At 34.1% G+C, this 18,562-nt stretch overlaps 2 protein-coding genes across 3 annotated transcripts in view; one reads left to right on the forward strand and one right to left on the reverse strand.

Annotated features, from left to right (window-relative positions):
* Nucleotides 1–5,894, forward strand: part of LOC140751839 (proton-coupled amino acid transporter-like protein acs) — a 41,209-nt gene extending 35,315 nt beyond the window's left edge. For both annotated transcript variants that reach the window (XM_073085910.1, XM_073085911.1), the window contains exons 8-10: nt 664–876; nt 1,710–1,879; nt 5,123–5,894. In XM_073085910.1, coding sequence (XP_072942011.1) covers nt 664–876; nt 1,710–1,879; nt 5,123–5,361 — 622 coding nt within the window. In that variant the 3' untranslated portion in view covers nt 5,362–5,894. The remainder of the gene's footprint in view (nt 1–663; nt 877–1,709; nt 1,880–5,122) is intronic.
* A 3,962-nt stretch (nt 5,895–9,856) lies between these two features.
* LOC140751615 (trypsin-3) lies at nt 9,857–15,906 on the reverse strand. Its single transcript, XM_073085584.1, has 6 exons — nt 15,731–15,906; nt 15,586–15,651; nt 13,287–13,467; nt 12,263–12,512; nt 11,147–11,296; nt 9,857–10,082 (listed from the first exon to the last, which is right to left on the reverse strand). Exons 1-6 carry the CDS (start codon nt 15,741–15,743, stop codon nt 9,930–9,932), a joined length of 813 nt encoding a protein of 270 aa, XP_072941685.1. The 5' UTR covers nt 15,744–15,906; the 3' UTR covers nt 9,857–9,929.
* Nucleotides 15,907–18,562: the final 2,656 nt, after the last annotated feature.

The following is an 18,562-nucleotide window of genomic DNA, read 5'->3' on the forward strand; positions in this document are numbered from 1 at the left end:
ATTAATTAATGTTTAGTTTACTAGATAAAGGCAACTATTATAATATTAGAGCTTTAAGCGAATCAAGTTTAGAACTACTGTTCCATATAAAATCCGCCGCACTGGTTTGTCTGCAAATTAATCTAACTAGACAAACAGCTTACCACGTAATGTCTAGACATAATCTAATTATTACTTGGAACATTCCCTACAATTCAGTATACTTAGTTGTCTGTGGCCTATTTACACGAGGATATATCGAACAGTCTAGACCAGTAACAAATTGGTAATCTATTAAAATTAAGTTTATTTTATCAAAAATCTTTTAGCAATTAATGTTGTTCTTGATCAGTTTGTAATGAAATTGTACTGTATACATACATCCACCAGATAGCAAGTTTCTGTTGCCCTTACATATTTGTGACCAACTCCAAATAGGATTGAAGTCTTACTTGAAGTCGGTCACAATTACTTCGCTACCCTTGAAAATTAAGTCGGAATACCTCGTTTTTACATTTACATGGGGAAAGACCCATAACACACGCTTCCACGCATGATAAAGTTGAAACATGAAGTCGTGGTGCATCCATAGTCAAACCAAATGCTGTCTGGTTTCAACCATTTTTCTCTGATTTTATTAGTTTTATCTGGTTACAAGTAGTTCTTATTGTCATGTTTCTACAGCACAAGCCTATTCGCAATGGAAGGCATAGGAGTGGTGATGCCGATCGAGAATGAGATGACGAAGCCACAGCACTTCCTCGGCTGTCCTGGAGTTCTAAACATCGCGATGACGGCCGTCGTGATGCTGTACGGCTTCGTGGGTTTCTCGGGATACCTGGCCTTTGGCGAAGGAGTGAGGGGTAGCTTAACACTCAACTTACCTGAGGAAGAAGTGTAAGTATCTTGTGATGAAATATTAAGAATGCAATGCAAAGTTTCAGGGAAAGTGTATGATCACAATAAGTAAGGCAGCACTGGGTCACTTCTTTCAATAATAGCTTACACAGATTTCCGTTCTTATGTATATGTATCACGCAATCACATACCCAAATCTTTGTACTTAAAAAAAAATAATGCACCGCAACATTTTCTGAAAAAAGCACAATTTTATACCCCATTTCGCAAATATGTTCGAACAGCTAAGGCAATGATTTGGGTAATTTTCGAATGTGTGAAACATACACGATGCCGTAGAAATGCGCTTGAATATACTCAGGATTTCCTTATGTGTGGAGAAACCCCAGTAGGTACTCGATCTTAAAAAGCGTTGCTGCAAAAGAATATTCTAATCATAGAGGGCGGTGTCAATGCCACCTCAATTCACCATCATCATCATCAACCCATTACTGTCCCACTGCTGGGCACGGGTCTCCTCTCAGAATGAGAAGGATCAGGCCATTGTCCACCGCGCTGGCCAAGTGCGTATTGGTAGACTTCACATACCTTTAAGATTTTTTTTTATTATAAATCTCTCAGGTAGGCAGGTTTCCTCACGATGTTTTCCTTCACCGTTTAAGCAAGTGATAATTAATTTCTAATACGCACATAAATTTGAAAATCAGAGGTGCGTGCCTGGGATTTGAACCTCGGACCCCTCGATCGAGAGGGCGTGTTCCTTAACCACTAGGCTATCACTGCAATTACTTCTCCACCTCAATCACTTCTCCCTTATTGCTATTAGATCAATATTTTCTGCTAGTATTGTCATCTCTGTCTATGTATTCCAGGCTTGCTCAAATAGCCAAGATCCTGGTAGCCTGTGTGATGATCCTGTCGTACGCGCTGATCTTCTACGTACCCGTGGACGTGGTCTGGAGGAAGCTGCAGGACAGGATACCAGCCCGGGGGCACAGATGGGGCATGGCCGCTTTGAGATTCGTTGGGACTTTGCTGACAGGTAAATATGACTTGGGTACAAGCATAAATATGGAAGAAAGTTAGAAGTTTTTAAGATTGGAAATAACAGAATATCATTTTTTATAATTATGTGATAGCAATCTATCTATATAATCCTATTCTATCCTCTTCCCTGAGTAATCAATAAACCCTAGATGTCCTGCAAAATAGGTTAGGATAATATGAATATACCTGACAGCAGAGCTAGAGTTGTTTTGTTGTCACAGTGGCATCGCGTACTTCTTTTTAAATAGTAATACGACATTTTAAATAATTGTTTTTTGTATGGATAATTTTTAATAGGCTATATCTGTCTCTATGTCTTACTAAGTAATAATAAAAATAAACAAGACTTCTAAATATAAAGCATCCTGTCGTGGGTAGTAGGTTTTTGTTGCCTGAAAACTCTGCGACTTTTAGAAGAAAACTAATAAAGTTTTACGACGTAATGTGTAAGACCCTTCTTTTAATACTCTACTACGTTTATTCCATCTTACTAAAGGAAAACTGCCCTTAATGTAATTGAAGGTGTATTACTAATTATAGGTTAAATAAATAAAAAATCATTTTATTAAAATCAAATGTAACAATAAAGTTTATTTTTATTAAGTTAGAAGAAGGTAGAAGATTAGGTAATATTACATTTACTTACTATTCATAGATTTAGAGAATTAGCAAGAATAATAAATTCCATTATTTTATTATTATAACTGACAGCACTATCTAATTTGTACGAATACTCCAACGACTATAAAATGGAATCCCTCATAATCATCAACCCTTTACTGTGCAATGGACACAAATCCATTTCAATGTTAAAAGGGTTAACCCGTTGACCACCAAGCGAGTATGGATTGATAGAATACATAATTTTACCTTTGAAAACTTTTTAAAATTAAACTCTCATTCATTTCCAAACAATTTGTTCCTTCAAAATAAAATCATATTGTAATGAATTCCTAATATGTACATAACTTTAAAAAATCCGGGCCCAAGTACGATCAAAGATTATATCACTTGCCTATATATTTCATTTGTTTTTGTAAAATAAAATTAACTTTTGTGACATCAGTCTGTATAAATTCTTCCAGAGGGAGCCATTTTCAAGACACATTATACCAAGAATTTTTCTTTTAAAGATTATTAAGATTAAGTACCGTCTTTTATTTTTTGTTATTCCTTCCATGTAACACATGGGGTGTTTATTCCTTCCATGTAACACATTTTTTATTACTTTTCAGTGGCAGACAGGCCCATTTAATATTATATTTCAGTATAAAATTCCAATACAAAGAGCAGCATTCAATTTTATTTATTTGAATAAATAACTCAAAATGTTCGCAGTCGCCGGTCCATTACTCTCGTCACGTCGTTATCCGAAGTGACACTGAGGTATGTACGTCAGCCGTCAGTTGTCACTACTGATGATGTCATATTACTCACAAGTACGGTGTGCAAACAACCACTCACTTTTTTACAGTTTTGTATTTATAAATTTCCATTACTTGACACATTATTTACTGAAATGAAAATGTACGACATTTTAAAACACTATTAACAGAAAATATAAGTCAATGTATAAGAAATAAATGTCAATTTTTATTCCGATCCGGTATTAGTATAAAAAATTGTAACTGACAATTTGTAGTAACTCCGTAGACCTATACAAAAAAATACATTTTATTTTATTGTACTTCGTTATAAGGAATAGTACAAACAAGTATTTTTATTTTCTTTATTCATTTGGGATATCGGTATTCTGGTTTCACCAATTTTTATGCCAAATTCCTACGTCGGCGCTAATATTTAAAATGCTAATATTAAATATATCAATAATACTTTATAGGCCGTGAAAATACGTTGGTAAAAAGGTAAACAAAGATTTCAACTCTCCGTTTTCTTCATTAAAAATCCAATTATTTATATTTCTTAAAAAGTTTAACATAATACAAACATTTTTTCTTTTTATTAACTGACCCTTAAATTCAAATTTAACTCAGTTTCTTTCGTATTTTCTTAACATTTCCAAGTTTGTTTGGATTCCGTACCCTCTTTTGAAACCAATCGGATCCGTATAAGGTCAACACAAAAAGTCGACGTTGACATTTAAAATAATTTAAATCAAAAATAACATAATACTTTTCAGTCAATACAATATACCGATTATTACAAATTATGGAAAATCATTCAAGTCCATTTATATTTTTCACTGCTAGCTTTCATATTGCATAAATTACAAGACAATTAATGTTGCAATATAGCGCCGTGTTCAGTATTTTAATTTAAATTATACCTTTGAAATTAGTTATTAACTAGATAATTATTATATAAACTAAAACTCCGAATGCTTAAAAAATAGCCGATGTAACTCCTACAATTTAGACAAGACATCTCAATACATTAAAATTCGTCAAGCTGTCGCGGTTACAGGGCGAACGAAAAAAAAAGAGACATATATACATTATACATACATAAGCTCAAAAATCTCTAGTAGTGTAAAATATTTATTTAATATTTAAAGATGATTTTCCCCTAGGCACCCAATTGTATTATACTATGTATTATACATACAATGTCAGACACGTTAAGGCATAATCTTGTACATAAATAATTTATCGTTACCTCTATAACCTTGCATGCTGCGTTAGATGGTAAAGGCACGAATTTGAACTTTACTGAGATAATTACGTGCTTTAATTGCCTTAATAATAATAAATCAATAAATGTCGGTATTTGTCAACCATAATTAATCGATTTTAAGTAATGTACCTATTCGTAGTGCTAAAAGGAAGATTTTTCACAAAAATAAATTCGTTGTCGGAGTTTTGTACAAGACATACTAAATAAGTAAATTATAATATAACTTTTAGCTGTAATAAAATTAACATTCCTCCAACGGTGGAATCCTTAACGGTGCATAAGCTCATTTGATTTTACCCTTTTTTTATTTTTTAAGGTGGTAGAACCCTTTGTGCCACCTATTTCTGCCTCATAACAGTAGTATCAAACGCTGCTGTGTTCTGGTTTTCAGAATGTGGTAAGGGAGACGTACTTTTCCGAGGCGTCGCAGCTTAGTCCTCAGAGGTAGCGGCGCATCTGTGGCTGACCTCTAGTAGGAATATCTAATTCTAATCGGGGGTTGATTACAGATGTCCATGGGCAGCAGTAGCCACTTTCAGTCTGCTACTCCTATATTATATAAAATAAATAAAAACATTTGAAAATTTTAAACTGTTTTTTCCAGTGGGGCTGGCTGCTGCGATACCCAGACTGGAGCTATTCATGGAGCTGGTTGGAGCAGTGTGCTTGTCAGTCATGGGGCTGCTGCTACCATCAGTGGTGGAAACGGTGTGGCTGTGGGGCAAGGACCTGGGGTGGGGCAAGTGGATACTGATCAAAAACATCATCATCGGAGTCTTCTCCTTAGTAGCCTTGGTCTCCGGAGTTACCTACTCCATCATAACTATGTTGGAGAAATTGTGATATTAATATAAGTTCAAATAAATGATACAAATGTTCTACTACGACGGCAACAACTTTTTCTACCTCAGAACAACTTGAAGCTGCTAAACTAATTTCCGTTTATCAGAAGTATGTGCCTCGTTATGGCGTCCATAATGCCTGGGGCAGCTTCTGATTTAAACCCCTCGATAGAGAGGACGCATTGCACTATGCTATCACTGCTGCTTTTATTACTGACTAGTTATTTAAAAAAACCAACCGCTTAAAGTACTTAAGTACTAATGAAGGAAGTAAAACACTCCATATGTTAAGATTCCTCAAAACGTAGAGCGGGTTAAAAAATGAGATATACTCGTACATACCCTTGTAAAAACATTACCTTCCGCAGTCGGATAAAAAGTATTATTAAACGAAGATGTATTTATTTATGACCGTGTGTGATTCGATGGCTGTTGTAGTGTTGAATACAAGTAGAATGGTAGGATTAGCTTATTGTTGGGACTATGAGATTAAAAGTACAGTCAGCTTCACAATTAGAGGAGCAGAAGAATATTCCTAAAATACGTATTCACGTACGTTCAGCTACTTTTGACGCATTAATGTTCATCTAATTTTGACGCTTTACGATGTACCTACATCTAATTATGATGCTAGGTGTTCAGGTATTTATGAACGCTTGAGTGTATAGGTATTTTTGGAACCTTTATGTTCATCTACTTTTGGAGCTGGCTGTACATTATATTACACCATGTAAACTTAGCTATATGCTTTATATACATGTGTAAGGAAAGCTTTGATACTGTGATTGTAGTGTGACTGATCTTTAAAAGATTGCATTATTATTATTAAGTAGTTAATCGTTTGTATTAAAATAATAATTAATAATAAATATTAAGTTTTCTTTTATAACAAATTATTGTAACGATTAATATACACAGCCTTTTAGTAGGGTTATAAATGTATGTGATGTATAGGTACCCAACCGCAAACCCAGAATAAAAATCTTAATTCATGAGTAATAAATGCCTATCTGAGAATCGAACCCGAAACTCACCGTTGTGTGTATGTTTTTGTGTGAGTGCGATAATTCTAATTTCTATTTTTTGAATTATGAATTCAGTACCCATAGTATGATTTTTACGTTTTTACATAAATTACTGTTTTGGTATTTGTTTACGTATTTGCCCATACATTTCCAATCAGCGCCCCTAGCGGATTATACCAGAACTGTACTAAGGGTACAGATTTCTTATTTAACTCTAGACGTCATATACTTGCCTTTGTATGTATGTGTGTATGTATGTGTGTATGTATGTGAACGTGGCACTTCCGACGCTGAATTATATTGTAGAGCTTCAAATATATAAGTCGTTATTTATATTATTATCTCGTAGAGATATTACACTTTCGTTTGTGATAAACTAGCATAATAATTTACAAGATTAATATGATTATATATTATAAATTAATTAATATTTCCCGTGAAAAATGCATAATATTTAAGCTTTTTAATGCGATATGAACATTATTTATAAATTAAGAATCATAATCTGGTAATTATTATGTGGTTCGAAACATTGTACATTGAGATCGGAACATTTGTAACGAAAAATGACTTTGAAATAAAATATATAATTGTAAAAATAAGTAGATCTAAGGAAACTGTTAAGATTTCTGTAATATATTAAAGTTGACTATAGAACTGTTTTAATAAAGATATAATATTATACAAAATTTGTGAAAATTGTGGCAGTTTAATATAATGTAAACGACAATATAGCTAGTCTTTATTAGCAATGTCATTTCCAATTATATTTTCATTTCATTGTAAGTACGACATATAACTTATCTTATAAAAATATAAATATGAAATAAATGAAATTATAACAGAGATCTCCTTATTTTTTATGTTTCCAAGTATACGACCATATTTACTATCAAATTTAAATATAATCCACTACGGCCCTCCTCGTAGATTGAGAAGAGTTTTGTCCATATCCCACCACGCTGGTCAAGTGCACCTTAGTAGACTACTGACTTTACGCGCTTTTGAGAATCTTTTATCATGACGTTTCCCTTCACCATTTAAATATGTGATAATTAATTTCTAATACGCATCAAAAATAACATATATCTGGGATCGAACTCCGTACAACTAATATGAGTCTATATGTGTGTTATATGTGTGTAGGAACTATTTATCCTGGTGCCGACATGAGCCTTCTTCCATGGATTAAAGATGTATGTAATATTATACCAAAGGGACTCATGGCGGTCCTCCGCATGGTTTTACATGGACGTTTTTGCTGTCTTATCTCTGGAGGTATTTCTGAAGCGCTTAGCCATGGGGCCCTACAAATTGATGCAAAAAGGGCTCTCAAAGCAAACGAAGTAAAAGTCGATCAATAATTGGTAAAACATTGGAAAGATCTAATATTGATAACGGGAGTCAGTGACTCCCCTGTATTGCAAATGTCCATACGCGAATACCTATACTACCTTCCATCAGGTAGCACATCGGCCTTATCGCTAGATTTCAGTATATAAAAACACGATAATCACTTAAAATTAGTTATTTCTCACGACACGTAAATAATAACTAACTAACCGTGCCTAAACGGTTAACATTAATCACTTTATCATACCATCCACAAGTACGTTCAGTTTATTCGCTTATTGTTAACGGGGTATTGTTCGAGTTTTTGTCGATTCAACAAACACTCGCGATGTGAGAATGTTGTGTGGGAGAGTAGCGGAGCCGGAAACAATGGTAACAACTCAGTATTTCCGTATCGTATGTCATACTAAATTGTTTACGTAATAGGAGTAACTTTAGTACTGAAGATATTATTAAGACGCTTTCTACACAGCCCGCTAGGATTCAATGTGTTATGGGTGCCGTGAACACACACAAAGACGACAACCCAGACCCAGTACAGAATCTACATTCATCCAGATACCGGTCTGAGCATGGATCGAACCAGAAACCCTTTGCGCGTCAGAGTAGCACGATGATCACTCCGCCACAAGGGTTATGTTCTCTAAACGAGTCTAAGATTATAAAAATAAAATATACAAAGATAAAGTAAAACTCGGGATTCTTAATGTAGTTTATATGGAACATAGCAATCTTTGACAATGTTATTAGGAGGGAGAAATAAATGTGATGTTGCCTCCACAGTTAAATCGCGAAAAATTCTACCACTTTCGAAAACTGACTTTGATATTAAGACTGATGGTAAATCAGCATTGCAGTCCATCATGCCAATTTAAAAGGTTTGATAATAGTCACAGGTAATGTTGCTATCTAAAGACTACGGTAAAACGTTGTTTTAAAAAAGTCTGCCCTGCCCGTAGATTAGTAAAGATTACTCACTCCTAACAAAAAAATGTACCCAGTTTTGAGAATTGAAATAGTTGCGTAAAAAAGTTTTGCCACGTCTCCGTGCTAAAATGTCCCTAAAATATTTGATATAATTATTTATTTATAATGTAAATTACGCAGTATCAGTTATTTATTCGTAAATTTTCTCTAAAAATGTTTTTATTTGTCAAGAATTCAAAAAAATACTTACTAATAAGCCGTTTGTGGCTTCATTCAATTTCAAGGCGGCGAAATATCTTTACTAATCTATGGCCCTGCCATAATGAGACAAAGTTGCCATCGCAAAACAACCACAAAGTATTTTACCACCATTATATATCGGAGTAATTATAAATTTACGTTGAAATAATTATTATGGATACGTATAATTCAATACCCACAAGTCAGAGGTACCTCAATAAAAACTAATGGAGCGAAGGTCTAAGTTAGACGTCATTGCAAATAATATATCATTTGCTTCTTGGGAATTTTCCTTTCTGTAATATTTCTTATACTTATATTTTATATCAAAATATATGACACATTTTGAAGATAAATTATTATTAATACACTTTAATTAGGTAGGTATAAAAATATTTTAAGATTATTTATTTTAAACTTAAAACTGTTTAAATTTTATTATGTGAACTTTGTTTTGAAAATAAAATAATTTTTATTTTAGATGAATGTCTGCATCCGTATTACCCTATTAATTGTTAAAAATAATTTACGTATAAAACCATTTTTAAAATTGGGAAAAGAAACTAACATTGCCTTCCAAATATTTTTACATTTTAAAGTTCTCAAAGCTTTAGATGTATGCAAGAGCACTTTTTACACGAGAAGGAGATTTTTTAATGTATTTTTGAATTTTGGTTCCACAATACTCAATTTCGATGATTACTTGTTTTTGCTGCTTAATGTACATTGTACATACTCGTACATACAAACGTCATGTATTTTGTAAAAATAAATCCTATCTTTCTTATGAATAATTCGTTAAAATATACGACGTTTTTGTGACAGAATAATGTATTTTGGATGTTAATAAAAAGCTATTTGAAGATCATCGAAATAAACGTAATGAGTTCAAATTTATTCCGAAATAATAAAACGAGTTAAAATGAATAAATATAATACTTTTTTGCCAACATACTTAAAACTTCAACAGGTTTTCTTACTTTTTATCGCTGTATCTTAAAACAAAATTTTTTCATTAATCAAATCATAATCCCGTGTGTTCAGTAATAAAGTCTCTTATAGGTGGTGCGGCTATGTCTGCAAAGGCGCTGGGAGAGAAAGGCTGTCCACATCCTCGACCAAAAGATACAATTCCAACCGCCATGCCGTCCTGAATAGCCGTTCCACCAGAGTCACCCTGGAAAAAAAATGTTACGTTATTTGCAAAAACTACTGCTTGGTATAGATCTCAAATTGTAAAAAACCTGAACACACCACCGCAGTGCTCTAATGGAGATTGGCCGGGGAAGATACGAGTTAGTTGGTACTCCAGAAAGACTTTGTAGAAAGGTTTAGTAGAGCTAAGTTAGTTAGCAACCAACTCAGGAATATCCCTAAAAAGTTAACGAAGTTTAAACATAACAATTGCTATACGCACATCTAACTCCAAAGTGAAGTACCTAATATGTCGAAAACTAGTAGTGCATATGGGCGGTGAGGCATTCTATAATATATAATATTAAAATTTATCATGTTAATTTTGATTGTCAATGTGAAATTAATATTTAGATTAAAACATGGACGACTTCCGGTAGTCCTTCAAAACACTTTGTTAGTCATACCAAATAAATTATATAAATTATAATAATATTAAAATATTTATTATCGTATTTTTAAAACAATATTTTCAATATAATGTTATTTTATTAATAGTTAAATTTATTGTGAATCATGTCACTTGTTATAACAAAACAAGTGACGTGAGTGTGAGAGGGTAGTTCTTAGGCTGTTTGTCACTCGAGTAGTATTTAAGTCCACGCGCTGGTAGAGCGTGGTTCATTCGCATTAAATCAGTCGTGTAAGCCGTTACTCTGCCCGAATTGTAAATAAAAGTGAATAAATGTGATTCTCATATTAAAGTCGTTTCGTTCAGTTTATTAATAAAGTGCGGTAGTGGGATATCGCCGACATACACTAGCTTTGCCTCGCGGTCTCATCCTCATTTTATTTACATCACTTTCTGGACGTTCTCCAGATTACACGAAACACCTTGTGAATTGGTGGTTGTATTGACATTGTAAAAAGTGCTCTGTAAAGAATCTATTCTGAATAAACAAATGATTTGATTCGATTATGTATATTGATAAATTGCCTAAAACCTTCCTCAAGACCTATCGAATTCAAAATATTTACTCGAATTTAACTCAAGATAAGCTCATTCAGCTTCACAACCAATCCCATCAACATAATATTAGTTTTTACCTGACAAGTCCCTTTTCCTCCAAGGAAGAAGTTTCCTCCACACCACATATTATTGGTTAATACCGAAGAGTAGACGAGACGACATTGATTGTGATTGATTACGGGGATCTCAACTGACATCAGACGATCTGGGATGGATGGCGCACCTTGCTGAGAAAAATAAAACAAATTTTATTTAATGTACTCTTAAGATACAAATAAAAACGTATTAAGAATCTAGACCTTTAACAAGACAAACCTTATAATAGCACTGTACCCTTAGTATGAGTTTTTACGTTTTTACAAAAATTACTGTTTTTGTATTTTTTTCTTACGTATCGCGAACTGTATCAGAACTGATTGGAAATGTATGGGAAATACGTAAACAAATACAAAAACAGTATTTTTTGTAAAAACTCATACTAAGGGTACTGTTTATACTTAAATAAATATATGATATGCTGTACGAGCACAACTGCTGCAATACAGCTATTTTAGATGTAGTTACAGTAGCAGTTATAATTTTATATTAAATGGCACGATGTTTATCAAAAATGCTTACTGCTCCATCAAACAACAAGGTAAAGATGATATTATGTAAACGCTTAAACGCTTTCTACACTCACAGCCCCACACTAGGATTCCCTGTGTCGTGGATGCCATGGAACATACACAGACAAATATATAAATACGTAGACTCAGAAACAGACACCTAAATTCATCATTAAGATATCTGTCTGGCCGGGGATCGAAACCGCGAGCCACTGCGCGTTAGACCGGTATGGTGACCACTCCGCCACACGGGTCGTTAATTATTAAAAAATATTAAAATTTGAAGGTGGTAGAACCCTTTGTAGTTTGACTCCGGCGGCACCACCGCCACACCTATTTCGGCCTAATAACAGCAGTGTTAGGCACGGCTGTGTTCCGTTTTGAAGGGTGTGGTAAGGGAGACAGACTTTTCCGAGGCGTTCCAGCTTAGTCCTCAGTGGTAACGGCGCATCTGTGGCCGACCTCAGGTAGGAATGTCTGATCCTATCTGGGGTTGATTACACATGTCCATGGGCGGCAGTAGCCACTTACCATCAGGTGGATTGCATGCTCGTCAGCTACTCCTACATTATAAAAAAAAAGTACCATAGTCCTTCCCCATCCGCTGACAACGACATCAGTACCGCCTCGCAACCGCCTGTTCTTCCATGAAAGAGAAATAGGTTGAGTCCTTTCATTAAACTCAATAGGGTCCACAGTCTTCATCACAGCTACATCCTTGTCAAACGCGGGGCTATCGTATTTTGGATGCGGTGTCACTTCAGCTATGGGGATGATTGTCCCGTTCTTCCTGAAGGAGCTACCGGCTCGGAGGACCACTGTTGTTGGGTCCACACTGGAATTGGGATTTACATTATTTAGATAAAATAATGATAAATTCGTGTAACATGGGTATTAAGTATGAGAAGACGTTATAAATATTTAAATTTATTATCATGTATTGACCAAAAAGTTGAATTAAATTACGAAAATCTTTAGCTTCATGATTCGATTGAACGTTACTAAGGCTTTACCTATTTCTGCATTAACAATGATTAAACGATCATGTTTTGTGCATAAACGATAATCCACATTAACAATGCTTACCTGTAACTCACTTCAGATAACCCCAGGGATAGCAACATATGCAATAATTAAATATGAGGTAAACACTTTTATGAAATTAACTTGTAATTTTGCTCTAAATCGCGCAGCAGTTAATAAAGTTATATAGATAACATATTATTTATAATATAACTGTATTAAAGTAAATAAATATACACAGACCAAAAATAAGACGCAATTACAAACAGTTCTAGTGACTTCCCTTAGAAGTGGTAGAACCCTTTGTGGTTCAACTCCGGCGGCACCACCGCACCTGTTTCTGCCTATTAACAGTTGTGTCAAGCGCTGCTGTATTCTGGTTTGAAGTGTGTTGTAAGGGAGGTCCCAACGTAGTCCTCAGGGGTAACGTAGCATCTGTGGTCGACCTCAGATAGGAATACCAAATCCTATCCGGGCTTGATTGCACATGTCCATGGGCGGTAGTAACAACTTACCATCAGGTGGACTACATGCTCGTCTGCTACTCCTATATTATAAAAAAGTAGAATACATAACGAAGACTTACTTCTGAGCGCAATGGCCAGCTGTTAGGATATAATTCTCACTAACAATGAACCCGCCGCAGAAGTAGGAGTTGTTGACGATGAAGCTGACCTGGTACGGGTGGTCCTCGATGTTTGCCTCCTTGCCACCAACTATCCTGTCCGAACCCTGCGTCTCGCCAAACCAGGGGATGAATGACCTGTCTGGAAGAAAAATACCCTCCTAAAAACCTATCGTAATGTCATCTAATTACTGTGCTTTTTATAACATGGAAATAGCAAATGAGCGTTCAATCTATTTGAAGGTAAGTGGCCACTGCCGCTATAGACATCAATAACCAATCCCAGGTGAGATTAGAGTCTTAAGGTCATCCCTATGTTCCTATGTCCCTCAGGGCTTTGGAAGTTGGAACGCCCCTTGAAACCAGAACACAGCTCCGCTTAACACTGCTCTTATTAGCCAGATAATTTTGAAATAAAACTTATCTGCGGTAACTCCATATAAATACAGTGAAACAAAACTAGGATCTCAAGCGACCTATATCTATACCCAGGGTAAAATCATTCTCTGTTCACCCTCATTCTACACTTAAAAATGTCATTCTCACTCACATTACTTAATATTACATGACAGAATCCCTTGTTATTTACTATAGTAGCATATAAGATGACAAATTATTTACAATCATAAACATAAGTTCTCGTTTTATATTTTTACTGATCAGTAAAAATATTAAAATGAGTTTAGACGAACATGTAATAACATGTTTTTACAATGAGAATGTTTTTAACAATGACAATTTAATAATTGCTATACAAATATTATGAAGGCAATATAGTAGACGTTATACGGGTCGACGTTCGCGGAATCTGAAGGTCATGTCAACAATAGCGGATATTATGACCTTGACATCCATAGTGACTAAAAGTGTAAACCTTGGTCACCCACGCTTGAGATCCAAGTTCGAATCCTACGGACCTCTGACTTTTGATTAATTAATGAATTTTGAAGGTAGATTTCTTAAGGGACAGGTTGTTTTTGCTTGTTTAAAGTTATAGTTTAAAGGATGATGCAGTTTTAAAGATGATGTAGTTAACCCAAATAGTAGCAGAGTCTCTAAGTTAAAAATTCGACGCCTCATTCAGGTGTCTGAGGTTTGCGAAAATAAAGTGCCTTGGCCAGCGCGGCATTATGTTCTAAGCACTTTCACTCTAACAGGGGACCCGTGCCTAGGAATGAGAGTAATGAGTTGACGATGATGATGATGGTGATTCACATACGACAAACTGGAGAAAAACTGCTAAAGAAATCTTATATATAAAGCATAGATTAATAAAGATACTTCGTCGCCTTGAAATTGAATGAAGCCACAAACGGCTTATTAGTAAGTTCTTTTTTTTAATTCTTGACAAATTAAATCATTTTTAGAGAAAATTTACGAAAAAATAACTAAAACTGCGTAATTTACATAATAAATAAATAATTATTTCAAATATTTTAGGGACATTTTACTCCAAACTGGGTACATTTTCTTGTTAGGAGTGAGTAATCTTTACTAATCTATGATATAAAGAAAGAAAGCTATATGCCATAAATTTATTCGTAGTGTTCTCAAAGGTATCCAAAGTTCATACTTGGGGCCATCTTGGGCTTCTATAACACAAACCTTACAAAGGCCCAGGCTAATCAGTAATTATGAGTTGATAAAGAATTATGTTAATTAAAATAATTATTATATAATTGGATTTCATGAATAATAATAATGTATGATAAATTACATATGACAAAAACAAGTAATTTAAAATCAGGAGATTAAAATTTCACACAATAGGTACCTACTTAGTCATAACAATTGTAATAAGGAAATATTTTGTATTATTTTTTGGTATTATTACTTTTGCGGAAATAAAAATAGAAAATATAAAATATTTAATAAAAGCAAAATACACGGAAAATAATTAAAATATAAATATTTACAGCCTACAATTTGATTTAATTTTAAGTTAATTATTAAGATACCTTTGAATTCATAATGAATTAAGTCAGAAAAAAAACTGATAAAATCATAATGTAATGTTTGAAATGTTTAGGTATATATGAAATACGAAAATTAACACAAATTAACACATTCATATGAGGAAAATAAAACTTCCTACAAACTAGTATTAAGTATTTTACAATAGTGCACAGAATAATAATTAATGTAAGGAAAATATATCAATAAAATTACCGAAACATGTATCAAGACATAAAAGCAATGCAAAGAAAGCAACTAAATAAAATATTACCACAAGAAAAGAACTTTTAACTCAAAAACTTACCAGAATTCACAAACAGGAACGCGAACGAAGAGAAAATCGCGAACCGCCACATCATGGCACTTGAAACTAGAACACCACAATATAATTGACGAGTCTGTTATATATATATCGCTAGTAATTTGAATACCGTATATGAATTACCCACATTGATATGCCATAGCTTTTTACTTTATAGTTATCGGATCGACCTTACACGGTAGTACTTTTAGTGAAGATAAGCGGGAACCGATGACATACGGTGTCATGGCGGCAGGGACCGTGGACGGAATACTGATTACTTTCTATGAATTAGGTGTGATAGGTACGTCCTGGCCTGACGAACCGTCATTAGGTTGTATCGGAGCTACAAGACGGCGAAAGAATAAGAAATCAGACCGTGAGTAAAATAAAAATGAATTTAGAAGATAGCTCAGCTAGTATTTCTTATCAATATACAATTTACTTTTCATATTACAAGTCACATCACATAGAGTCATATGCTTAAATACACCAAGCTTGGCAGACCAGAGCTCCCAAAGTTGGAACGTGCCAAAGAATAAGATATACATAATGTATACGAGTATATACGCTCGAAAAACATTTTCCTGTATGGCAGTCGGGTGAAAAAGTGCCGAAATGTGATGGGAAATATTTAAGGAAAACATAACAACGTCTAAGAAATACTTCAAAATAAGAAGCTTTAGATACAAGAGATTCTGAAAAAAGAAAAAAATCTTGTTTAAAATCTATGTGAATTAAATTAATTAATAAGTATAAAATATGTTACTGTAAATACCTTCACAAACACGAAGCCTTTTCCAAGCAAAATGCTTTTCCACATCAGAAAATTCATGAATATATTTTAAACTGACACACATTTCGTCAAAAAATCAAACATTTTCTTGCCAATCCACTATCAATCAATTTAATGTTCAAGTGATATAATAAATGAGCATACACTTCAGTAACTTTCTCTCGCCCTTCATTCATCTTTCAATAGCGCCGTAGAGGGTAGATTCCTGACACTTAGGAAGAAATTAATTATAAGCCATATACAGACCAGGAATCTTACAAAATCACTAAGTGCGTCAAGCATGTAGAATCTTATCTATGTCTTATCACGCCCTTCGGACTAAATCTCCACAAACACTAAAGGATTTTTAAGTAGGAAGTTGTTGGTACTCTACTACTTATGGTCTACAGTTGTTTAAGTAGTTTGTAAATGAAATGCATGACGTTGCAGTGAACCTTATGAAAAGTAGCTTGTGTATATAAGTTGTCCAATAGAATTAGATTGCTCCCAAGGATTAGCAAGGTATGCTAGCTACCATGGTAAGGGCTACCTACGTTTGAATGCTTCAAAAAAGTTTTCAACTTACTATGACGTCGAATCAGAACCTAACGCGCTCCACCACTGTTATAAGACAATAAGAGTAAATAAGAGCACTTATGATGCCATCAAATCACAATAGGTTTTACCATATTTTCAAGCGTAATATTATAATCAAACACAAATACATAATCATGGGTCAAACCACATATATTCATGCAAAAAGAGCAGTAATACGAGTACAAACAAAATAATACATCGCCTGACCTCTATTGCAACCGGTTTGATCATTTCTACTGCCCGATAAAGTTTCAAATAATTTATGCAATTAAATATTCTTCACCTTGGAAGGTTTTGCTCGATCACATTAAAGTCATTGTCAAGTGAATTTATATAACTGTAAAAGGCAGCCTGTATGCACTTATTAGTGCAATTAAAGCAATTGCACTAATAAGTAATTAAAGCTACCGAGTAAGCTTACGTTCTAAGGTCAACAGCCTCAAATTCTTTAATTTATTGAATAAAATACATAAGTATTTTTTTTTATTTCCTCAACAAAATATGACATGACATATATTAATGTATGTGAGTTTCTTGAAGTATCACATCCTTCAAACCACAACACAACAGCGTTTAACACTGCTGTTATTAGGCAGAAATAGATGTGGCGGTGTTGCCGCCGGAGTCGATCCACTGAGTGTTCTACCATCTTTAGAATGTCTCCCTTAAAACAACCTTAAACCGTCTGACACTGATGTATTATACTAGTATTATATAAGTCGAACAACAAAAAGTTCTACCATCTTTTTTGGCCAAAATCAGGCAAGACTGCAACACTATGGATTAATAACAGGGTCCACGTAGTAGAGCATACCTTAAGTTCAATCCCATAAAAATATATACCACCGTAAAATAATCTGCCTAATAAATGGAAGAAATGAATACTTTATTTTCACCTGATTGCAGAGGATAATATTTTTAAAGCACATGAACCTATGTCTCAATATTTGGCATGCCCAAACGCCTTGACGCCCCTTAACATAATATTGAGGTGTCGTTGGATTCTACTAAATTCTTGCAGTATATGCTATATTTTTAAGCAGACGGATTTTATAAATAATAATTCTCTATACGTAATTATTGTAAGGACCTGCTCATACAGAGTATATTCTTAAAGTCTTTTTTGTATAAAAATATGATAAATCATGTCCAATATTTCACTAGCATCGTTAAAAATGATACTAAAACATTCCTGTCATGTCGTTCGTGACAACTCGCGTCACAAATGCATTAATTAAGAACAGCAATAATTACTGGACACAACGTTAATTCAGGGCCCTTATCTTGTATGCACACGCCAACTGTGCACGAAACAGACCTAGGACTATACACCTATACCTATAATTTGTTTTAGCGAAAAGCCTTGTAATGCCTACGTATACCTTGCTTTGTCGGTTATTAAGTAATATTGAACTGTGTGTTTTAGTGTGTATTAGGATGATATAATTAATACTGAGATCAAATTGTGAGAGATATCTCGGACTTTGGATTAATGATAAATTAAGTTGGAAACCACGTATTGATCATGACAAAAATAATCACATCGACACTAGGTGCGTTACGTAAAATAAAAATAAAATATTCCAAACACAGTGGGGGGCGCACAAT

This window comes from Epargyreus clarus, unplaced genomic scaffold (assembly GCF_041222505.1).
Source record: "Epargyreus clarus isolate Ecla_fem2 unplaced genomic scaffold, WU_Ecla_fem_2.2 ptg000023l, whole genome shotgun sequence".
Taxonomy (NCBI): Eukaryota; Metazoa; Arthropoda; class Insecta; order Lepidoptera; family Hesperiidae; genus Epargyreus; species Epargyreus clarus.